The 26,139-nt window shown below is 32.1% G+C and overlaps 1 protein-coding gene across 8 annotated transcripts in view; it reads right to left on the bottom strand.

Annotated features, from left to right (window-relative positions):
- The window catches only part of MIPOL1 (mirror-image polydactyly 1), a 285,448-nt gene that overhangs the window by 208,842 nt on the left and 50,467 nt on the right, over window positions 1–26,139 (bottom strand). For 6 of the 8 annotated variants that reach the window (XM_054689935.1, XM_054689928.1, XM_054689917.1 and 3 more), the window contains 2 exons: window positions 17,875–18,014; window positions 17,250–17,328 (listed from right to left, as the gene is read on the bottom strand). The exons of the other annotated variants lie outside the window; for them this stretch is intronic. In XM_054689935.1, coding sequence (XP_054545910.1) covers window positions 17,250–17,268 — 19 coding nt within the window. In that variant the 5' untranslated portion in view covers window positions 17,269–17,328; window positions 17,875–18,014. The remainder of the gene's footprint in view (window positions 1–17,249; window positions 17,329–17,874; window positions 18,015–26,139) is intronic. 8 annotated transcript variants of the gene reach the window in all.

Here is a 26,139-nt window from a genome sequence, read left to right as displayed (position 1 = left end):
TGGTGAATCACTGCCCTTTCACCTCTAACTGTGCTACATCTCCAAACTCAAAGCATATGTGGGAATTTCCCATTAGGAGGACTCTGTTGGGCCTCCCTAGTGGCGCAACAGGTTGAGTGCCACACTGTGAAGCTGTCCTCAGACTCTGCAGTGCGGGTTCAATCCTCAGCCGGCCAGGGAGATACCCACATGGCATGGCAGACCTCTCCTGCCTCACCCGCTGCTCCCCTCACCAGTGTATTTCGTCAGTCTGCCTGTTCTGCTCCCCGCTCTGTCTCTGGTGAATTCTCTCACCCTCCTGTAACTCTGACCTGTACCCCAGTTCTTGTATAAATAAATCTTTAAAAAAAAAAAAAGAGGAGGACTCTGTTGATCCCTCCTGTATCTTAGTAATAATAACCCCTTATGGTATTAACACAAACTCATCAAACTCTAACACACATTTTAATTCTATAATCTTATTTTATTAACACTAATTTAAAAATCTGTATTACCTTATTATTATTATTTTAAGGTAATGATTTACAACACTATGTTTTAGGGATACAGGTCCATACAGCTACAAATTTTTGTTACTACACTATATCATCAACAAAGTCCCAAAAATCCTCCACCATAATCTACTGGATTCCCGCCCAGCCTGCTCCTGCCCTCCCACACCTCCTCCTCTGTGAGACTAAGTTATGCTCAGCATTTAAAATTTCTGAGAGAACCCATACTGTATGATTTGGCTCTAATCCTTTCTGGATAATTCTAATCCTGCCATGCACTAAAAGCGCTGATTCCTAACTGGAAGTAAGTGTTCATTAAACTTTCGAAGTCTGCTCTGCAAATCACACTATCCATAATCTTCGACTGAGATTTAAGTTTATTTCAGCGTAAATAAAGCTGATTTATAAAATTTTCCTTCCTACCTACCTTTCATTTGATCAACTATTTTAGCACATGTTGCTTAAAATCTCAGAAAACTCTTCTATTCTGAGATACTGCATTATCCTATATCAGAATTCAATTATTTGTATAGAAAGTCAGACCTCCTCAACTGACTTATTTAATAATTTATGAGAAAGCTACATATGATATGTCCTATGATAAGTACCAGGAAAACAAAGATGAATAAGACACAGACTGCCCTCAAGAGCTATGAGGACTGCAAACTAATAATTTGAATACAAAAATGAAGGAAGTTTGTGAGAAATATTCGAGGCAAGAAATCAGAATGATAAAAAAAAATACTAGACATTTACCCAACAATTTGATAATGGAAAATACTCAAAAAGCTGAGGGAGAGGGGAGGGACACATAGCGATGGGTTAGGGAAGAAAAAAAAAAGAGAACAGAAAGAACAGAAATGGATACAAAGGAGAAAAAACAGCTTAAGGGAAAATCACAAAGATATTTATTGTACTGAAATGGTACGATGTCAAATGACTATCATGTGTAAAGACAAAATCCAAGACATAGCACATGTGGAAATAGGCTGATGAACTAGACTGATAAAGGAGGGGGAAATCAAAGAATCTAGTTAAAGTGTCAGCTTTGAGAAGAATAAAGTCATTCCCAAAATGGTAGAACAGAGAAAGAAGAGTCAAATGCAAAAGACTTTATTGACTGCATAAATACACTAGAGAAGACAAGCCAAAAGAAACAGCTGACAAGAATTGATGGTAGATAAGTCATTTCTTTTTACTTTATTTTGAAATAATTCCAGCCTTATAAAAAAGTTGCAAATATAATATAAAGAATTCATATAGACTCTTCACTGAGATTCCTCAAATGCTAATGTTTTACCACACTGGCTTTATTTTACTTAAAAAAAAAGCTTTATCTCATGACATATAATTGTCATATAATAAACTACACATGAAGTGTACAAATTAGGTTTATGACCTATGCACGCAACTGCAAAATCATCAATATAATCAAGATGATAAATATATCTATCACCTACAGAAGTCTGTTTTACTCCATTTTAATCTTTCCTTCTAGTCCTCTACAAGGAACCACTGAGATGTTTTCTGTCACTATAGGTTAGTTCATTTTTTATAACATAATATAAATGAATTAAATCATATTTCCTTTTTCCTCTGGCTGTTTTCACCAGCACACTTATTTTGAGATCCATTCCTGTATTTAACCATTGTTGTGATTTTGTTTTGGAGTTTTTGTTACTATAAATAAAATTGTTATGAACAGTATTCATTAGTCTTTTTAGATAAATATATTTGCACTTCTCTTGGGTCAATAACAAGGGACGGAAAGGCTGGATTATTCTGCTGAGTACAGTTAATCTTTGAACACATGGGTCTGAACTTTGCAAGAGCACTTAGACACCGAAGTGGGTTCTGCATTCATGAATTCAATCAAGCAAGGATGTCAAAGGTTGGTCCTGAAACCAATCCCCGACACATACCAATGGATGCTGCAGCTACTTCTTTGGGGATTCAAAAGCTATATATGGATTTTTGATTTGGTGGGGAGGTTGTCAGGGCACCTAACACCCACCTTGTTAAGGGCTAAATGTATTGAACATTTTAAGAAACTTGCAAATGTTTTCTTAGAGGTTATAGCAATTTACAATCCTATCACCAGTGTATGATGGTTCCAGTTGTATCTATTTGTCAACACTTGGTATGCTGTCTTTTATTTTGGCTTCCAATTTGTTAGTATTTACAGATCATTGTAGTTTTAATTAGTATTTTCCTAGTGAATAATGATAGTAAGCATCTTTCCATGGACTTAATTTCCACTAATAATTATCTCTGGCAAAGTATATGTCAAAATATTTTCCCAATTTTTTATTGGGTGGCTTGTTCTATCGTTATTAAATGTTGAAAAACCTTTTTTGAAAACAATTTTTAAGTAAGATAATGTGATTACAAATATGCTCTGCCTCTTAATGACTTGTCTTTTCATTCTCTGAAATTTCTTTTAGAAAAGCAAAGTTCTATTTATGATTAAAACAAACTTACTATATTTCACTTTTCTAAATTGTGTTTTGATGATCTAAATAAAAAATACATTTGTCCTATTCAGTAATTCCCAACTGAGGGTGAGGGGGTGATTTTACTCAATCGTCTCTGTGGATATATGGCAAAGTCTTGAGACACATACCTTATTATTTTCTACCTATCCCTCCCTCCCTCCCTCCCTCTCTCTTTTTCTTTCTCCCTCCTTTCTACCTTTCCTCCCTCCCTCCACATACAATATTTTTCTGAAACATAATGTGTCATATTACATTTTGCCCAATTTCCTTTACTTACTAAAAATTCAACTTAAATTTCTGAGTTAATACCTTCTCCAATCAAGAGAAATTTAATGAATCTTAATTCAGTTTTCAATTATTTCCCCTTAACTCTGCAGTCCAGGAGAAAGATCTTTATGAAGTGATAATGGATAAACTACCAAAAATTTTAGCTAAGCTGTTTATATTGCTCCATTACTGAAGAAAAAATTTCACAACAAAATATAAACATGTAAGTCAATTAAATGTAACAAAAAGTGAAGCTACGGGTCTTTTTTTGCACACTAGTCAATTTGAAAGATAAATGTTTATAAGAAAAACATTCACTCTGATTCAAACTCTTTTTTCTAGACAGATAAAAGCTGAAAACTGAAATTATTATCTGATATGGCCAAAAATTAACAATAAATGATGCAAAAAAATAACAAGGATGCAAAATAATGGTACTTCATTAAAAATAAATGGTAAAATTATTGATTCTTCTCTCTCTCATATACTTTGAAATGGAAACTCTATAATCCTCTTTAGTAATCTGCTGCAGTGTTTCATCAAAGACATTGTTAACTGTTCTATCAGTATGCCCAACAGTATTAATACTATTTAAATTCATTTCTCCAAATAGAATTATCAATCTCTTCTTCATAATTCATAAATCTATGGCCTAATTTTTTCTTAGAGTTAAAGAAAATTTGTAATGATGCCTACCAATCTCTGTTTATTCGCTTTTCTGAGAGCAGAGAGTATTATCTGTACAAGAATTTGACCATTTCAAACTAAATATATTTCCCAATTTTTGCTATTATTCTTTAACGCTATCATTGCCTTGTAATTTTATCCTGTGGCCATTTGAAAATGATGTAAAGGAGGAGCAGGTATTTCTTAAATGTCACTTTTTGCTAATGCTAGAGATAATTTATTCACCTGCATAAAATGCATGGATTTAATAAAGTTTTTTTTTTAATCTTTATATGCCTAGGTGAGGTGCATTATATGCTCTGAAAACCCTGCATCTTTCTAGTGATTTTCATGCTGTTTCCAATGGGCCGTTTTCATGACATAATAAATTCTCCCTTTACTTCTGGAAGTATCACTATTGCCAACCATCTCAATGCTATGGTTGCTATTAAATTCTCAATTTCTTAGACTAGAAAACTTAACAGTATTATGCCATTTCCTATCCAGGAAAGAACGCTTTTGGATTCTCTATAAGCTCAAATCTCTGGACAATTACACATTAATTAATGCATAATATACTCAATTAAATTTGATGCTACCCAAGAAATCATGACTTATAGCCAAAAATAACTGTTATTTCACAACTACTACACAAAAGTGAGGAAGTGGCTAGAATCAAATCTGGATTCTTAGAGGCTGGGAAATTCTGTTCTGTCTGGCTTTGTAAATAGTTTGTGACAACTGGTATCTGTGTAAACGGATCTGATGGTCCCCTGGGGGGTCAATACTGTTTACAGAGCTGTTTCTTCAGAGTGGTTGAGCTAGAATTGTCTCCAGGGATCCTTGCTGATGTTACTCAAAATAGCAACATCCCAGCTACCTGGGAGCTTAGGGGGCAGAAAAGAAAAGGGGGAACAGAAGTACTATAGGCAAGTACATTCAAGTAAATGAACCTCTTCTTCCTTAAGATACAGGTAAAAATGTTTACAGGTAAACATTTAGAGACATTCATATCTAAAATGAATCACAAAGGAGGCAACTGGTTAATGTGTTCTCTGGCACTTGCTAACAGAATTGGTCACCACTTCTTTTTTTATAAAGCTATTATTTACAGTGTAGCATCTGATGTTTTTAATATAAAATAGCAAAATCCTCATATTCCTTTTTTCTTTTACATATATCACCATAATGTTGTAATAAAAAGAACACATTGTACCAAGAACATCAAAATGACTTGTACTATTATATGAGTGTAAATTTGATGTGATAATGAAATACTACAGCAGGCTGATAAATTAAACAAAAGGTATCTTCTTTCAGCATTTCTAAATAAACATTAATTTCAACATAAATAGAAAAACAATATTAGTGGCTCCTAATAATTTCCACTAATTTCTTCAGTAAGTTAAATGTAGGATCTCGCTCTCTCTTTTTCTCTCTCTCTCTACACACACACACACACACACACACACACACACACACACTATTTTCTTTACTAAATGTTTCTATTTGTTTCCCCGTTTTTTTGTGAGGGAGAGGGTTAGTTTTTCACATAGGTGCACAGATAGGCTATTTTCTTCCCAAAACCTAATAAAAAAGACATTAGAAACTTCTACTGTATCACAGAGGTCCCATCTAATATGAGTGTGTACAGGACAAAAGTTTAGACCTTCCAAGTAGAACACTGGCGTATTTAGATCTTCCAAGCAGAACCACAGTGCATATGCTCTACAAACTGCAGGGTTTGGATTCTGGTGCCATCACAAAGCCGTATGACCTTTAGCAAATTGCTTAACCTCTCATCAATTTCCCTATCAATAAAAAGTACATAATAATAGCACCTACCTCAGAATGTTGCTTTGAGGATTAAATTATATAATCTCTTAAAAAAGTGTCAGGACGGAATACACAATAAATTTTAGCTGCTATTATCTGCAAAAATCTGCCTTGGTGAAAGCAAAAGATTTTCTTACTAAAATATAAGATAAACAAAATGAATTAGGAAATTTCTTACTAATATATCAGCAGACATGGAAATGGAAAATAAGATACTAATTCATATAAGACACATACACTAAAGAAAAATGTTTAATGAGGTTAATATGTATAAAAAATTAATACATAATGGCTTAATAAAGTCCATACAACATGAAGAAATTACAGAATCAAAAGACCTTCAAAATTTAGAAACCCTGACAAGGAAAGAAAATTCCATCTCACAGAAAAAATTAATACTATTTCTATAAATTGAATCGCAAGACAGAAAAACAAATTTAAATAACAAGTTTCTCTGACATAATTTGAGCACTCACTATATTGGCACCTGATATTACACACAAGCAGTATCATAGTAGATCACAGGCACTTATCCTTCAGAGAGTCTAAGTTAGGAGTCACAGGAAATTAGGTAACTTTTGAGTACTTGGCTTAAAAAATGCAAACGTGTTACTTGCATAATATGTAGTCTCTTGGGAGTTTTTTAATTTATTTGGGTTGTTTTTGGCTTGAACAGTCATAAGAGGGAAAAAAAGAACTAAAACTTTCATTTTCATTGATCTGCATACTCATTGACCACATTGCAAGTGCTCAAGGCTACTTATAGCCAGTGGCTACCATGTTAGAAAGCAGAGATAAGGTATAAGAGGGAAAAAAAGAACTAAAACTTTCATTTTCATTGATCTGCATACTCATTGACCACATTGCAAGTGCTCAAGGCTACTTATAGCCAGTGGCTACCATGTTAGAAAGCAGAGATAAGGTCATATGTATTTAGAGAGAAAGTAAAAAAATGCGGGGGGGTGGGGGGTTAAGAGAGCTAGATGAAACTGAAGATATTGAAGTAAAGTTTTACAAAGATTTATAAAGCTAGAAAATCATGGAACATCAATATCACATAATTTGGATGCCAAGATTAAATATTCAAAATAAACTACTTCCTTACATTCCTGTACATGGTTGTATATCTAAACAAAAATGTCAAAAAGAAGTGGTGAGGTTGTTTAATTTTTGATTAAAACAATCGATGACCATGTTCAATACCAAGTTTCAATTATCCTATGACCAGTAATGGAGATTACTGGAATTTTGTTGTTTTATTATTAAAAATAACAATTCAAAGAAATGGTACTACACCAAAATTTGAAAAGCTTTTGTTTGTTTCATCCAATATGAAATAGTCATGAACACATCAATATTCATTCTGTTGGGAAAAAGGTCAGATTTCTGTGTAAGTGCTATGTTCTAGCATAATGTTTCAGCTTCAAAATTTTAACATCCTTCACAATATGAAGGCCATGAATACAGTATAATAATGTAATCTAAAGCTTTGTAAAACCTATGTTACTCTTAAAAAGTCACAAATATTATTTACACTGAAATTATCGTGAAAATCATTCTAAATTTTGACTGACAAAACAATAATCTTTATTCTTTTTTTCCCCAGTGATATGAATTATTTGACTACTATGTATTCCTAGTATTTTCAGCCTTTCTCAATTTTCCTTGTTATAAGACAAATTTATATAAAGTAATTTTTAAAAGTGCATGAACTAGGCAAATCATAAATGTCCTCAACTGCAAGTAAAATGGGTCTTATAATTATACATTTTTTTGTTAAGTATGAACACATACCAACTATCCATGAACTAAACAATTTCGTAAATCATGTATGGAAGGGAACCTTCGCAAAAATAAGTGTAAAGAGAAAAAACAGCTTTTTGGTATATATGCTTTTCATTTTATTTAAGAGTATTTTTTAAATTTGGAAAACAAAATAGAAGAATCACCAGTCAGATAACTAAGTGGAAATCACTGAAACACAATGTTAGTTCTAATGGATGGATGATTGTGTTTGGTCTTTTGAAACTTTGAAGTATAGGTAAGTCTTGATCACACAAATTAATAAATCCTAAAGCTGGAGTTAACAATAACCATTACACCCAAATTCTGCAGCTTAGCCCAGCCAATTTTTCAAAAGGTCAGGTTGTGAACTGGAGAAGATCAGGGAGGTCCACCGCATAGCTTTGTTGCCAGGCATCTCTCGTCTGGATTGTTGCAGGCATTTATTAGTATTCGTCAGCAGACTCAACAGAGCAAACAAGAAATTCAAGCGCGAATAATAAAATGAAATGCTGCTATATAACCCTTTGTCATTCAGCAAATATGGGACTTTTTAGCTACATTGTTCCTAAACCTGGGTTACTACTTTAATTTTTCTCCACAGTGCTGACTGAATGAGTATGCATGTGTGTTAAATGCAGAGCTCCCCTAACAACTGCAGGACTGCCATTTAATCTGTTGGTAGATGGACCATTTCCTGTGGGAACCCTAGCTATGATTTCCAGATCCACCAAATAAATCTCAGATTAAGATTCCAAATGAAACCTGCCTTTGGCAGATAAAAAATGTCAAGATGGATATAAACAGTAAAATTATAAATTATCTAGGTGTTGCATGACAAACCAATGTTCAATTTTTTTTGTTGACATGTGCCCAGATATCAAAACTATATGAGACATTCATCAAATGTCACACTTTCATAATATTGGAGGCATCATTAAAACTGTTTGACTAAGGACCTCAAAGTGTTTAAGCAGTAGCTCAAAAGTATATTTGTGCAAAGTAGAAGAATAAATTTACATATCAGCAGCAGCTCATAAGGGATGGGTAAATATTCTGTTTATCTCTCATTGTAATTCAGGTTACTTTAAATACAAGGTTTTAGGAAATCATTATACTCTATATGGAATCATTACATAACTTTCTATGCAAATGATGTGTATTTTATTCAAATTCGCCATTTGTTTCTCCAGGAGAAAAAAAAAAAAAAAAACAAAGGCATAAAAGGAAAAGGTAGGGACTCCCATTTCATTAATCAACTGTGACACTATACCAGTTCCTTGTTAGTCAGTTATACTATACAGCTCCTTGTTAGAGTCAGAAGTTTTAACTTAAAAAAACAGGCATTAAATACCTGAGACAATAAAAGCCTGAGAAAAGTAAATTTGTTTTTTTCTTATAATGTGTTCATTTCAAATGACTTGGGGGAGGTGCAGAGACTTTAAAAGAAAAAGGTAATAAAGGACCAATATAGAACATCTTAGAGAGCAAATGGCCTATTAAAAATGCAGAGGAAGTCTCTGATGCCAGTCTCTCTACTGCATTCTCAGGAGATCAAGGACTGCTTTTTTAATGAAAATTTTTTGTTTTGTCTTTGCTCTTCTTACCTGGAATAATGCAGCCTTGTCCTGGTCTTAAACTCTATATTGGTTGATTATAAAATATAGGCAATGAGGATTTTTGGAAAGAAACAATCAGATTTATTGAACTGAAATCATTACTTTTTTAAACTTTAAATTCTTAAAAGCAAATGAGTAAAAGGCTTCAGTGACTCCAAATTTTGCCAATAGTTGTTTTTTTTTTTTTTGATAAAGATTCAAAACCCATCTAACCTACTTAAAATACAAATTCTTTCACATTTGAACTCTTTACACTTACATTAATTTGTGGAAAGAACGCAGAATATTCCATATTCCAAGTCTGAAGTTTATACACAAAGCCCAAATTCTTAGGACTACGTTTTATGGTCTTTCCTATCATATTTTCTTGAGTACATGTTGTTGGTTCAAGAAAACTAATGCCAAAATGATCCCACCTATCCTAAACTGTTAGGAATCATATTATTCTGAAATTTTTGAAAAGAAAAGGAAAAATTTTAGAAAACAAGATATTAAAGAAGGAAATAAGGACTCTGGATTAATTTTGCTCATATTTTTATATTAAAAATGCTCAAATCAATGCACACTACTGTTTCAGAGTTCATCAAATTATGTAATATACAGGCAGGGATAATGTATGAAAAAGGAGAATTTAATTAAAAATATTTAATTAGCAAAATCTAACATTTGATGCCTATTTTTTATCAATATGAACTAATCACTTTTAACTCTTCACCCACTAGCATCCTGACATTAAACTACTAAAAGAAGGTTTGTTATGTGAAGACCGGAAAAGTAAAAATGAAATTCCAATCAGGATTTTCAAAAATAATTACTTTTTACCTTCATCTAATTGGCACACTCTTACCACTTGGGAAAGGTTACTAGTTTTACCCAAAAAAATATAGATTAGAATATTTTTAATTTAATCATTTAGACTACAAAACAATCTATGCAACCAATTTCAAAATTTTGTAGCCTCATTTGTTGTTTTTTCATATTCCTCAAAATAAAACACAAAATGCAGAACACAAAGAAAAACTGCACCTGAAACTTCTCCCAAAGACAATATTGTTCCATATACACTAAAAGTTGGAGTTCTTGGTGATTCTCCCCCAAATTTTTATTCAATTATCAGGTTTATTTATAACTGAAAACAGGATGTAAATGTAGTAGATATAGGCACATCAAGTCCTACTCTACAAATAGCCACTCAACCTGGATGAACTGTGTAAATGGCCTTAAATTCAGTCTGCTCACCAATGTATATTAATCCAGATCTCCAAATTCAACAAAATGCCAATGTAGACTGAGGACTTTACAGAAATCACACTACGGTGACAAATACAGCACACGATGGAGATCACAATAGTCACCTTAAATATGATAAACAGTAATTTTAATTTCTGGAAAATTAAATAAATAATAATATTAAGATTTGTACTGTAAATGTGTTTCAGGAAGTGTTCTGGCACAAAAGAACCAAAACCATAAATGAAGGAGGATTTTTTTACTTAAGAGCTTAGAACCCTCAGGATGGAGAATTTAAAGTGAAGAAAAAACTTTTTATATATTTACGTATGCTATTTTAATTTCAAAATGACATATTCATATTTTCAAGACCATAAATAAATTTTTAAAAGCTTACAGGTTAAAAGTAGAGATGCGCTTCCTTAAATCAAAGAATACAGCGACAAGTTGGACAAAGAGAGGATCAAAACAATAGTACAGAAATGTGGGGAAAGGGGTCTTAATAAAAAAGAAAGGTGCCATTTCTCATCCTTATGTGTTTTGGTCATTATCATTTTTTATAAAGTGAAGGACCAAAGGGGTAATAAGAATTCTGCTTGAAGAGTACAGTATGAACTGATATAAAACTGATCTTTAAGTTTCATAAAAATAAAAGAAATAAAGGCACCTATCAATCTCACAAACATTTCCCTCATTGAGAAATAATGGGTGGGTTCATCAATTGCAGCAAATGTACAACAACAGTGGGGGCCATTGATAGTAGGGGAGACTGTATATGTGTAGGGGTAAGGAGTGTAATGGAAACTCTCTTCTTTCTGCTCAATTTTGCTGTGAACCTGAAACTGCTTTACCAAATAATGTCTGTTTAAACTGCCAAAAATTAAAAGTAAAACATGTAATTTATGGCATATATTCACAAATGTGAATTACTTCATATTGAAATAATGAATCTCAAAATACAGTTCATAGCAAATGCTATAACCAGTTAGAAAACTAAGTTGCCCTTGTAAACATTTCTTTCATTCTGTTTCTCTACTGAGGTCATTCATATCAAGCTTAAAAATACCCAGAATCCAATTTATCTTAGTAAATGTATTTAAGATAAGAGAATTTTTTTTAAATAAAATAGTATAACTTCAATCATTCTTTAAGAGTTAGCCTTAGCATTTCCTCTGGAAATGAATCAATCCTTGTTGGCCAGCTGCCAGTAGTTCTATAAACACTCTCTCAAATATTCTAGATGATAGTTATATGTAAGAAGCTACCAGGACTCTATTAAGTTAAGGCCTATGGAGATAAATAGTAAATTTAATCAGACCTCAGACATGTTCTTCTTTAACCCCTCTATGACATATGGAAAATAAAAAATGCATTCTTAAATCCAATTCAACCTTGCCAAAAGGAAAGGGCACACTGTGTGATGACACTAGTCTGAAGATTTTTATTACAATTAGGTTTTCAATACAAACAAAATTAAGATTTTTACCCAAAATAAGTATTGATTTTATATAATATTTGATCAAGTATAATAACGTACACTACACTTTGGAAAATCAAATTACCAGTGATACTATAAACATTGTATTTGAAGAGAATAGACTTATAAAATTAAGAAATACTGTTCAATACTGTAATATATGTTTCAAAGTAATTTTGAAATTTTTTTATAGCCTTAACTTTCATAGCTGGATGGAATAACAATGACAACCACCACCACTATTTACTTAGGCCCCATGAAATGTCAACAATATTTTTTTGTAAGCACCTATAAAAACTATTACCACCATGCCATTAGTGAAAATAACTACTCGCTATGTGAATAGATATTAATTTCCTGTTTCAGGTATTACAACAGGTCTATTACATATACAATCCCTAAATCTTCAGATCAGTACTAAAGGAATTATCACGCTATCAACCTATTCTATACAAAAGAAAACTCAGCTTAAAAAAAAAAAAAAGTATGAAGCTTGCACCCAAGTCCAGGTAGATGATAAGTAAAAGATTAAAAACTTGAAACCCAGGTCCATCGAGCTCCTAAACTTGTTTTTTTTCCCACTATAAAATTTTATTGAAATTTTAAATGCATTGGTTCTCCAGTACAATTTATGTTCTGCTCTAACAAACAAAAACACACTGCATTACTTATTTGGGAAGCCATGCAATTTCTTCCGAAGAAGCCAATTACTCAATTGAAGTCCTGTAATTTAACACAATGATTAATTATCTGTATATTTTCAAAATCTTGAATTTCAAGGAGTGTCTGATCAAAATATGTGGGAATCATTTTTTCCCCTACCAGCTATCTTACTGGTAGAAATGGATGTTAATCCTATGTAACTTGCCATTTCTTTACTCTCTGCTTTAAACATAAAACAGTTTATGAAATGACATGACATTCTATAATTAAGGTTTAGTCACACGGACCAAAAACATTTAAAAGTATAAATGTTTTTCTGTAGTGCTTCTATAGATGTCTACACTGATAAAATGCTTGCAAATTATGCAATAGTTTTAGATTTAATTTATAGAATAGATTAACAAAGAGTAAAAAAGATTGTATACTCTGTGAAGAGAAAGCAAAATGAAATCAATAATAAAAGGTTGATGGTGGCACACAGGTTCCAAATACCAAGCAAAAATAAATAGTATTCTGATTTAATAGAAACTAGGGAACCAGTTGCTTTACCAGATTTTAGTTCTACTTCTTTATTTTATTGGGGTAGAAAACCAGAACAATCAGGGGGACAAAATATTATTGCTACTCCAATTCTAAAATAAAGAGGACAGTTGCATTTACTTAAATTCAGCAAGATAAGATTCTTAAAATATTCGCTCACCTCCAATATATTGTAATATGTAAGGACTCTATTATCATAAGCAGTGCTAGAAATGGTTTTTCACCTCAACTTTCAAATAAGTTCTAAGAATTAGAATCATGACAACTTTTTTAGTTTAAGAAAAAATAGTTTAAAGACATGTTCAGATCTAAATTGAGATAATACATAAGAGAAAAATAACACTGTGTATAAATACATTTAAATATAATTTCCTAAAATAATAAACCTAAAAATAGTGTTAAAGAAAGTCATAAAGTTGAACTGTTTCTGTCTAAAGCTTCCTCAAACTGAGTGAATCTAATCACCTCTTACTTTCAATTGGTAAAATATTTACAATATAGTAGACAATATTTAATTAGGGTAGACACAATAACCTTTTTTAACCTTTCTTAGGGAACACTGACCCCTAAAGGTTCTAAATTTAAATAAGTTTCACAATATTCTAAATTTCACTGGCATCTAGACTTCACTTTTACCTGTATTATTATAGGTGTCTACTTATGGCACAAGCATTTATTCATAAATAATGTGAACTATTTCTAATGGACTACCATATATGATGAAACAACTAGATTAATAAAAACCACCAAAATTTAATATAAAAATATTCAGAAATTTATCATACACTTCCCAATATATACTCACTGCTAAGAAATTTCTGACCGCCATGCCTTTTTTCTTACATAGTTAAGTAAATAATAGGTAACTGCTAAAAAAGTCTGAACAACCAATCTATTAACAATTCTTTCTTTCAGTGTGTTGATTTTAAGTAAGTCCTTTGATTATACCAATTCATTTTCTTCATTACAAAAAGAGAAACTTACCCTGAAAAATAGAAGGTTTTCACCAAAGGAAAAAATATCATTTACTTCACAAGAAGGCAGAAGTTGTAACGAATGCTAACAGGGCAACACATGCTAACTCGCATATTTCTTCCATCAACTTAAAAATTTGACTCATTCAGGGTTGTTTTTTAAGCTATTTAAAGAAATTCTGACACTGTTCATAGAATGTCTTCACCTTTCCTACCTACCAATCTCAACTTTGCATTTTCCAAACTATCTAGAATGACAAAAACAAAGAATAATGTAAATCATTGTATCTGTTACATTACACACTTAATCAAATCTTTGACTCCAAATATTTCAGCAGTGTTTTACAACAGTGCTAGGAAACAAACAGGCAGTTCAGCACTTCTTATATTTATAAAATGGTATAGGCATATCTATATGATTTAGCTGATTAAAGTAGCTCAATTGTTTAAAAAATAAAGAAAGCAATATTAAATAACTATTTGAGAATAGACTACAAACATTAGTGTAAAACGAACTTGGAAAAAATTTGTGCCTTATGATGAATTCCATGAACCTTGATAACAAAAGGATGGCCATTTGAGATTTGACTGTTTAAACATATCAGTTATTACAAAACTCAGTTTTATTTCTTAATAATAGTTCATTAATAGGCCCTTATATAAAAGAATGTCTAATTTCTATTTCCAATGTCAAAAACTTGCCTGTAAAATGCAAATTTTCTTAATGATGTTTCAGTCACGTTTATTACAATCTGTGCCTCCTGCAAACTATTTATACATCTATGTCTTTAGCCCCGAAACCTTCCTTTCCATAAGTGTCCAGGAGCTTCAGCAACCCCCTTCCTTAACATCTTTCCTGGTTATTCTACATTTATGAGAAGTAGTTCCTCTATAGCCTCTAGTTCTTTACATATATTAAAAACAAGTCTTTTGGTTCCTTAAAGGTCCTTTTGTCTGTAATTTGAACGACAGGACTTTTACTACAATGTGACCTCTGAATAGGGAACATAAGCTACACAGGCCTCAGTATTTACTTCCTCTTTTCTTATTTTGTACATAAATCAAGTAAAACTGCTTGAGTTCTTCATCGGGAGAATGTTTGCTTGCTTATTTGCATAAATGAATAAAAATGGCTAAAACATGTTAGTTCCCAGTTTCATACTGATACATCCTTTTTACTTATAGTGTACCAACCTCAAGTGTTACAAAGTCCACTCACTAAAACTATTAACTTTACATGAAAACCTTTAACTATCATACTCAGCTATTACTTGCTATAACTTTACACTCAATTCAGTTACCTGGCTTCTAAACTCTGTAACATGCAGCAAAGTAAAGGGGTTGCTGCATGTAACACAAATAAAAGGGTTGCTAGTATCAGGCATAAACTGCAAGAAAACTTTTAACAGTGTAAAAATAAACAATGAATGTAGAAAGCAGAAAAAGTTATACTCAAAAAGCACAGCATCTTCTTACACCTCAGAAGAATGTGTAACTATGGTCTTATTTAATAGAACAGTATCGGATGTCTTTAACCTGAAAAAAGATAATAGTATGGATGATATTTGGTGAAAAAAGAACCCGGTTTGGGATAGAGGAATCCAAAAACAGAGAAATGTGGACTGCTTACCTAATAATCATATTTTTTAATTTAGAGGAAATAAAAATGATGTACAAAGGTACAAATCTTCACCTATATGTAATACTATATTCAGAATGACTCATTTCCCAAAGATTCTAGATTTGTAACATTTTACTGTAAGAGATCTCAAGTAAAAAGCTAGTATTATTTTAGGAACCTCCCTGGTGGTGTAGGGGCTGTCTCAGCACTATCACACTATAATCACTGTGGTCTGAGCTCGAGCCCCAGTCAGGGAACTAACAGCATACCGCTCTTGTTGCACCTGCTGCTCCCCTCAACAGTGTATTTCAGTAGATCTGCCTGTTCTGCTCCCAACTCTGTCTCTGGTGAATCCTCTCATCCTCCATACTTCTGGCCTACACCCCAGTTCTTCTTTGCATACATATTTTTTTTTTTAAAGCGAGTATTATTTTAAACCTCTCTCTTCACAGGTCTCTCTCTCTTGCTCTACAGATAGAGAATCTCTACTGCCCTACCTACTCATATACTTCTTTTTTTCAGGCCATCTCTCAGTTTATCTGTTCTGCAAACTCTGTTTCTGTCTCTGACCTTTCTCTCCTTCTGCCTGTGCCTGTCCCTATGCATCTCTGTGGCTCTGACTTTGCGTTCACTTCTCTCTCTCTCAGTCTCTCTCCACCACTCTGTTGCTGAGTCTCTCTGGCCCCTCTGCCTCCACCTCTTTTCAGGTGTATCTTTCCGTGTGCACATGTCTCTACATGCGGCTCTGTATCTGTATGCGTCTCCATGTGTTTCTCTGTGTTCATGATCTCTCCATGTGTGTTTCTTTCTTCTTGTGCACATATCTTCTAGTCTCTTTCACCATGTGTTCCTGAGCATGTATGTTTAAATGCCTATGCCTCTATCTCTGTCTCTTTGTTTCCTATCTATCTCTCACCATAATTCTCTGCCTCTTCTCACTGTGTTTCTCTTCTGCTGGTATCTCCCTTTCTCTGTGAGTCTTGGTGCGTGTCTCTTTCTGTATTTACACATATGCGTCTCTGTCTGTCTGTGTGTGTGCACCTTAATGTGTGTCTGTCTCTTTCTTTGAGCTAAGCCTTTCCCTTCCTGTGTCTGTGTCTCTTTACTTGTGTTTCTTTCTCTGCAGGTACCTCTCTGCATGCATCTCTCTCCCAGTCATTCTCAGTCTTTTCTATCACTGTGTGTATGTGTGTTTTTTCTCTCTTCCTGTGTATATTTTCCTCTTTCTGTAAGTAGCTCTTCTTCTCTGTATATCTCTTTCTCTGTATGTGTGTGCATGGCCTTTTCTGTGTGTATTGCTTTCTGTGTCTTTCTGTCTCTTTTGCAGAGTGTGTGCTCTCTGTGTGTGCCCCATTCTGTGTGTGTGAGTGTGTGTGTGTGTGTGTGAGAGAGAGAGAGAGACAGAGAGAGAGAGAGGGAGAGAGAGAAAGCAAGAGGGGGGAGAGAGAGAGAGAGTGAGAGAGAGAGAGCACGCATGTGTGCTTGCTTGCCTCTGACTAACATATTGGTTAAAACAAACACATTTCATTCAGTGCCTTGAACTAGCACAACACCTGGGGTTTGGTATTAATACCTTAAAAGTCCTTACCTTTTGACCAGTTCTCCATTTGTACTTCTATTCTTGTTTGCTCTGGCAATGTCTCTGATTTTTGCTCAAAGATTTGAAGCTAAAATAAAGTCAACTCTGAATAAATAAACTTAAAACAATATATCAGAATACACCTAAAACTTATATTTGTTTAACAGGAATTTATAGGATAAACGGTTTTCTAAAACATTTATATTGGAACAATTAACTATGTATTTCAACAAGTGAAATTAAACCTTTTTTTCCTCAGCAAAAAATTCTTCCCCTCACATATTTTTAGTAAACATAACTCAGATTAAGCATCTAGAAACAATTTATTTATATAACTCAATTTTTTTCCAACTACAACTTCACAATTTAACAAAAATCATTTTTTACTGTCATAACATTCAATAAAAATTAATATTTATTGATTTGCATTTACAATGTATATTTTCATATTAACATTTTATACATGTAAGAGTAATTTAAGAATACTACTCTAATTTTTTAAAAAAAAACAAAGATTACCATTAACTTGGGGAATTACTGGTGTTTCTCTCTTGCTTTTGATTTCTTAATAAACATAACAAAAGCTATGCAAGTTTTTTTTACATCCTTTTGAAGAGAATAAAATTAGATTTACCTCACAGCTAGAACTCTGCGTTCTTTAAAAACTCCTCAAATAAAGCTGCAGTAAGCGTCTCCTTTTCCAATTTTCTCTAAATATGTTGATCTGGAGTTGGCAATTTTTTTCTAAGTTCTCCTCATTTACTTTTGGATTAGCTGAAAATATAGGACGTTATTAATATCAAAGAAATATGTTCCAGTCAATGAAGCCATTTCCCTACATATTGCCCAAAAAGGTTAATAATAATTGCAGTCTTTTAATAAGAGATTCATATAGCAAGACATGTAGAAAATACAGTCTTTAATAACCTCTGGAGTATTTCAAAACATGTCTTATAGGCCTTAATGTGCTTAGTAATATACTATTTAAAACCATAATTTTATCCCTTTGCAATATACAGTCACTCTTCCTCATCATTTGCCCAGCTAATGAATGCCAGCAATTAGTAAAATGTAATCCCATTGCACAATCATTTTAATGCTTTTAGCACTCAGAAAAGTAAACACCAAATTAATACTGCTCAAGCCATATCAGATCCTAGTTGGAAGCAAGCAATTATAGTTCAGCTCCTCAGGTGTAATTAAATGATTGGAATGATTTAGTTCCATAAATGCAAGTTAATTCATAAGCAAGCAACAAATATACTGGGAGTAATTACAAGAAACATTGACAGTCTAAGCAGGGCTAATTCTTTTATGAGCCTGACATAGTAAAATGCTGCCCTCTCCTGGACATATAAGTGAATATCTCAGAATCAAATAAAATATCCCCCTCCAAAAACCGCAACTTTAAAAAAGCAATTAGAAAAAATAATTACCAATAAATCGATTTAATTCTATTCTTTATACTAAAGAATTAGATATTTGGCTTATACTGTGATCAGTTCTACACACTCTTGTAATTGGCACTTTTTCCAATCAATCTCTGTATAAGTCCTAAAACATACCAGCTAATTCCTGTACTCTAATAAAACTAAATCACTCATAACATTGATAGACTGCAAATGAAACTGCCAGACCACCACCTGCATTCTCCTATTGATGAACTGACAATAAATTACGCTTTTATCAGTACCAAAATTTGTGAAAAAAGTAATCTCTGAAAAAAAGTAAAACAAAACACTCAGTATTATTGTAACCATTCACACTAGTCTAAAGTTGTTTTTAAGGAACTTTAATAATACGAATAAAAACTATAGCACTGATATAATGACATTATAAACACATTTTAAAACACAAAGATTTACAAATAAAATGCATCCCAGTTTTATAAGTCATTCCCAACTTTTTATATTCTTGGGCTAAAATTCACAACTTTATATATACACTATTCCGTTTCTCACACTAAACTTTCAGAGCCTTATTTATTATATACATTTCATATATTGAGTATACTATACTCAATAAATCTGTGTTAACACATTTGTATTTGTAGCACTAAAGCTGTCAGAATCATCCCTTTGACTTTCTGGGAAACTGAACATATCCTTAAATATTACCAACATCACACAAGTGTTTGATTCTCAAAAAAAAGCAAATTATACTTGCAGAGGATGTTTAACACTACCAATATTTTGAGGGAGGATAAAGAATTATTGCCCTTTTAATATGCTTTCAAATGTGCTTAAATAACTATATTCTAAGTCTTACTGGATACAGACAATAAAAATAAAATAAACCAAAATATTAAAAGTCCTGTCACTAAGTTTAAAATGTACAGCACATTTGCTTTGCCCTTGATGTCACAGTCTTATTTTTCAATTCATATCTTGTACACTGTAAGTTAATTGCTTTTGGAAAGTACTTATTATTCATGTAAAAATTAATGTGCCAATGTGTTTAAATCCTTCTAAATGACCATTCATGCATCTTTCTTCTTTAAGTACCAATGAAATCTGTCAAAAGACATCAATGCAAAATGGTCTTAAAGAAAGTTCTAATAGAAATTTTTTTCTGCTAACACAAGATTTTCATATTCACCAACTTTACTTAAATTCCATTAATTTTTTAAGCTAGTTTTAATAAATTCGCCAAGTAAAATTTTTAGGCCCCATAGTCTGTCATTTGTGTTCCAGCTGACATTATGAATATTAATAACAGTGTTATCCTGATTAAATAGGCTTCATATGAAATCCCTGTGAATCCTATAGCTCAGACATCTCATTTTTCCAACTCTTTATGAATTTGGATTCAGACATTAAACTGGAAAAATCTTTAAAAACAGATTTAAGGGCATATTTGCATATTGTCAAGCAAAAATTACATGTTCTAATGATTCAAATAATTACAACTTACATATCTATAGATTGTCATAGGAATAAAAGATTTCCATAAACATGCAACATATTTTACATTTCTAATCATTTCTGGACAAAAGACTATGACTAATAAAATACTACTTCTGTTCCCTACACGCACCACAAAAATCTGATATTAAGAATTTATTTCAATCAAAAATTACATATTCATGAAAAAACTAAACTGATGATTTTACAGGAGACATCAGATAAATTAGGTTTTCAAAATATTAACTTACTCCATTATAAACAAAATGTTACTTCATTATTACTAATATATACCATGTTCAAATATCAAAAATAAAGTGGATTCCCACCTAAAATTTGCTTATGTTTTGCTGGAAAAAAATAACACAGGTTAAAAACAAAAAATAAAATCGTTACTATAACAACAGCATACCACATTAGCATCTGTTAAATTAAGATCTTCTCTGTCACATATTCCTAACTTTATTCCCTCCAAGTTGTTTTTATTTGTGAAAGGAAGTTTTATTACATAGAAGAAAATAAATAACAATTAAAGAAACCACATATTCTCTTCTCTCTCTAGGTACACAGCAATCTAAATAAATCTGCCAAAATTTCCTACATGCACCATACAAAAGTAAATGCAAATTGAAAAAAATTTAAACAAACATCTCTATGCTCTCAAATGTGACTTGACTCGTCTTGTTTACTCAGCAGTTAAACACTTAATAAAACAAAATTTGTTCTTTGACCTGTCTGAAATTTCTAATCTGCCTAAAAATTTACAAGTACTTCTAATAATTATCCTTTAAAATTAAACAATGCCTTTTTGACAAAGCAGTGTTTAAAAATGGGGTTTCATTCCTCAGTGTAATAATACCCAGGTTTTTCAAAAGTTTACTTTAAATGGAAGATGTTCTTCCTACCTTCCTCTACAAACTACATTATGGTAAAGGTTTCTGGCTAATTTTGGTTCATGGCTTTTTTAAAATAATATTTCCTTAATCACACACTAAACAGTGTTAAACTCTGAATCATTTACAGTACCACCTCTAGTGCAAATATTATAAAACTCCAAATTTTGTATATACCTGGATTGAGAAATGTTGATAATTTTTGCATTGAAATTATTTCATTAAATGGTCTAAAGGAAAGCAACGTTAGTTCTGAAAGCTATTTTATAACATAACTCAACGTACACAACATACGGATGTTTTGTTGTTGGATTTTCATCTTACTAAACATAAGTCTCTCAAACATTCACAGTCCCCAGTACATTCTCTCCTCAAAAAGATTCCTTTCATTCAATGCACCTCATAGTACAGGCCACTACCTACCAAGCTTGGGGCAACTCTTGTTCCTCAGAGACAGGGAATGCAAAAAGAAGTTTAGGAGAAAGACTAAGAGATGAAAGTGGCCTCACACCATAACTACCAAAATTTAAAAAGCATATAGAATTTGAACCCTTAGTTCCACTACTACAATTATTTAGAAAATTATGTAAAGCATATTTTTATGTACAAAGAAGCAGCATTGATTTGTAAGAACAAATACTCACACTCTAGTCATACTAGACTTATTTCTGTTCCTTGAACTCACCAAGCTTATTTAGATCTCAGAGTTTTTAATATTTGTTTATTCCCTTTGCCTAGAATTATCACCTCTAAATCTGCAAACCCTTTTTCTCATCACTTAGATCTTCCTCAAAAGTCATCTCTTCAAACAGATTTTTGCCTGGCCATTCTATCTAAAACAGAAACTCCTCTCTCATCACACTGCCCATGATTCTGCCTTCACAAAACAATCTGTCTAGGTTTTATTTCTTTGCTTTTTTATATATCTCAGCCAATTGAGGGAAACTCCCATATAACCTGCCTTTATGTATAGAGAATTTCCATGTCTTTCTCCTTCAGAGAAAAGTAAAGGTGTTTGGCACACAGTAAGTACTAAGTACATTTCAGGAGCACACAGGTGAGTGGATAGCCAGAAAAATAGATCTAACATAAATATTCATCAATAGAAAATTTATCAAATAAAATATGAACCACATAGCAAATCTATATGGTTTGTGGCACAAATGCAAAAGCTATATACTATATGTGGAAGATTCAACAAATATTTGTTAAGCACCCATATAGCAGTTAGATATAAAATGGTAAATAAAACAAAATATATCTTTAGCCAAAATAGTAAAGGCACAGAACACAGCTAATTAAAAACAGGAAAAAAGGTAAAATTATACTTAAATATGCAGACATTCTTGAGTGGTTTTTTTTTTTCTAGAAGGAAATTATTACCAGTGGTTACTTTGGGTCTAAGAGTTGAGGTGAGGACAGTGAGGGAAGAATGTATTTGTGTTTTACCTTATATATATCTGTATGATTTCATTTATTTTTTTACTTAATAATTAAATATTTATTAATGACCTTGGAAATTGACAAGAAACTCTGAAGGAAGCCACATTATATCGTAGAAATCCATAATGAATAGAAAGGAAATAATCTTTATGACTCTTGAAACTTGAAAAACCTATGATTTTCTATTTGACCTTCTAAAATTATACTGTTATGGTTATTTGCTTGCTTGGTCTAAGTAGAGTTTAAAAGTTCAAATTAAACTAAAATGCAGCAGGAATTTTTTTAGAAAAGTTTAAAATGAGTGAAAAAGTTCCTTGAGAATTAAGCAAATATTTCTTAAAATAATCACATTTTTTCATTAGAGTAGGGACTTTTACAAATAGTCTTACAGTTCAGGATTCTAAAGTTTAAAATGTATATAACAAAAATAAACTGCTTCATATTAGGATTATTGTATGTATGTTACAGGTAGTTCCCCTACCTAATGTTTTAGTAATCAAGAAATTTCTATCAAAATCCATAACTGAATGTCATGGAAGGACATCAGATTAAGAGTGAATAAACAGCTGATTTTTCAAATATATGGTTTTCCCATTTTCAAAGCTTAGGGGGCAAAACAATATCCCACTTAGAACACAGTAATAGTTTCGGTATGCCAATTGCAAATAACAATTTGAGAATGGATATGGCTCTGCCTAGCCTACTGATAAGTTTTTAAAAAGCAAAACTTTCAAACTAGTATTATTTTTAGAGGACTAATTTGATACAGGATTTTCAAAAATATCCTGAAACGTTTTGCTCTAGGCCAAACTAAACGAAATCACTTAATCTAGCACAGAACAGAATATAAAAACAAAGTCAGCTTATAGAATAGTTTCTCTAGGGAACAAACAGTCTGTTTTCTTAAGATTCATGTGGGTGCCAAGTTCTGATGCAATGACACACTCTTTCACACAAGAGCTTACATTTCCACATAACCAACTGAAGTTCTTGGCAAATCAAAGGTAAAGAAGTACTAGAGCAAGTTAAATCAATCTATAATGACAACTGGTATGAGCAGCCACTTGAAATCAAAAGTTATCAGAAACTATCTTTTAAAATAAAGTAAAAATAATCACATAAGGTGATTATATCCATCATATGTCATAATGGTTACTAACAGATTTTATCAAATAGCTGTTTAATAATCTATAGTTTATATAATAAGAACTAAGAGACATTAACAAATAAAGGCATATATATGAGAGTTAATATACTAACAACAGTTGTGCTTTTGCATTTTGAACACAATAGCAATTCATACATTGTATAATGAATGTTTATGATATAATTTTCTAAGATTACAGTATGAAAACATTTCCAACAGACACAATGCATTCAAACAATATATTTCCCTAAAATTTAAAATGTTAAAGACTACTTCTAGGTTGCAAAATACTATTTGTAGAAGCAAAATCCTTAAAGAAAGTGAAATCAGTGTTAGGCTTATGGCTCTAATTTTTTGTCCAATATCAAAAGAGTACAGCAATAGTCTTCACTTATCAGAGCGACTATAAAAGCTCATGTAATTTAGTCATTCTTAATGTTTTCATCAATGAAAAGCATATAGGAACATGGTCCTAAAATAGACATCCCATAGTTACTATAGAATACAGAAAAGTATAAGACGCCAAACTATATATAGGAATTTCCTTCAATTAAAACTTATTCTTCTAGCATTTAAAATTTTAAGATAATTTCAACTATAAATATATGTAAAACATTGTACTATCACTCTTTTTTAAAAACCATACTATTAAAAATTTCTTAGACTATAGAAACACATATTCACTAATAATCTGCTTCAGTAAATACATTTTAAGAAGTCTACCAATGGCAAATTGATTGCATTAAAAATATTACTTACTAAGGGTAACATAAAATAATAACATAAATGTACAATGTCCCAAAGTATGAAATAAAACAAGCAATGAGTGCTAATTAGAAAAAAAAAATTCCTGCCTAAGGACAGAGGAGTAGATCAGGAAAATGAAATACTACTCAGCTATAAAAAAGGATGAACTCTTGCCATTTGTGACAACATGGATGGAACTAGAGGGTAATGCTAAGTGAAAAAAGTCAGATGGATAAAGACAATACCAGATGGTGCCTTTTATATGTAGAATAAAGAGAAACATAACAAAGAGTCAGTCAAAATCAAACCAATAACAAATTCTTAATACCTGACTACAAAACTGAAGTAACCAAAAGGGGAGGGTGGCAGGGAAAGGAATGGCAGGGAAAGGAGAGAAGCAGGGAAAGGAATGGCTCAATGGATGATGGAGAATTACTGGGACACTGGTAGTGGGCAGGGTGTGAAAATATACATTTGTAGAGGCTTAGACCGATATCCCCAAAACAGATACAATGATTTAAACCTACTTTATCTCAAAACATAATGAGAAAACATATAAAATTTTTAATTTTTTTAAAATACACTGCTGTCTTTTATTTAAAAGAATTGTACTTCATTCAACAAAATTGCATCTTTACCATATGCTGAATTATATAATACAACCAGAATTACTGCCAAAGTCTATAATAACAACTTAATATTTTATACTAACTCTGTAAGGAAACCTTTCATAAATGGCAAAGAAATGAATAAAAACCAAAAACTGAACCTTACCCTGTCAAAAATATTAGTACTACAAAACAGCAATCAAACATTTTAAGTCTTCTGATGGAAATATATAACAATAACTAATGAGCACTATTCTGGATGGGAGTGGGGATTAGAGATTGGGGTGAGAGTGAAGCAGGATTCAATGGACAGTCAACAGAATATGGAGGTGCAGAATATGAACAGGGAGAATACAGAAGAGCAGATGAAACAAAATTTACTAATAGGAAGTTGGGTAACGTATATAGCAATTCATTATATTGCCTTTCCATTCTTGTATGTTTGAATTTTTCCATAATAAATAGCTTTAAATATGTACTATAGAATTGTAAACTATAAAATATACAGCATCATTTATTGTCTAGAAGTCATCCAACAATCTTTCATAGAACTATCAATGAGTATTGTTTTAGATTACCATGCTATCAAAATCCTATCAATCTCATGACACACACACACGATTATATACTATTGCACATCTTTCACAATACATACACACCTACTTCACAGGGAGTCTATGCTGGGAGCCATTGGAATAAAAATCTACAAATTTTAACTTAGCATGTAGGAATGAAAAAGTATTATCAGCTGAAGGACATGAACTTTATTAAAATGCTTTGGAATTACTCCCTGTCCTTAGCTTTAACAACTTCCTGAAGCTAATACCTTATGTTACCAGTGACCTAATGCATATGGCAAAGCGGAAAGGTATATTCTGTCACCTTTAGCAAACATTTGCCTCACCAAGCTCCTAGAGGCCATCTGTTATACCCTGAAGCAACATCCTAGTTACTGCTACTGTCTTACAACATATGTAACCCAGTTTATCCTTTGTTGGAGTCATTAACTACATGAATCTGAAATACTCCCTAATTTTACTGTACTTTATTGCTAAGGTTGTTTTCCATATATAGAAATCATATGTCTTTGAAAATGCACAATAATTTTTTAATTAACAAAGATAGTGATTTACACAAAAGAATGATAAACAGAAATAC

The sequence above is a fragment of the Talpa occidentalis genome, unplaced genomic scaffold, assembly GCF_014898055.3.
Source record: "Talpa occidentalis isolate TD23 unplaced genomic scaffold, MPIMG_talOcc4v2.1 talOcc4.11, whole genome shotgun sequence".
Classification (NCBI taxonomy): domain Eukaryota; kingdom Metazoa; phylum Chordata; class Mammalia; order Eulipotyphla; family Talpidae; genus Talpa; species Talpa occidentalis.
The sequence above is the reverse complement of the archived record's forward strand: the minus strand, read 5'-3'. Positions and strand labels throughout refer to the sequence as shown.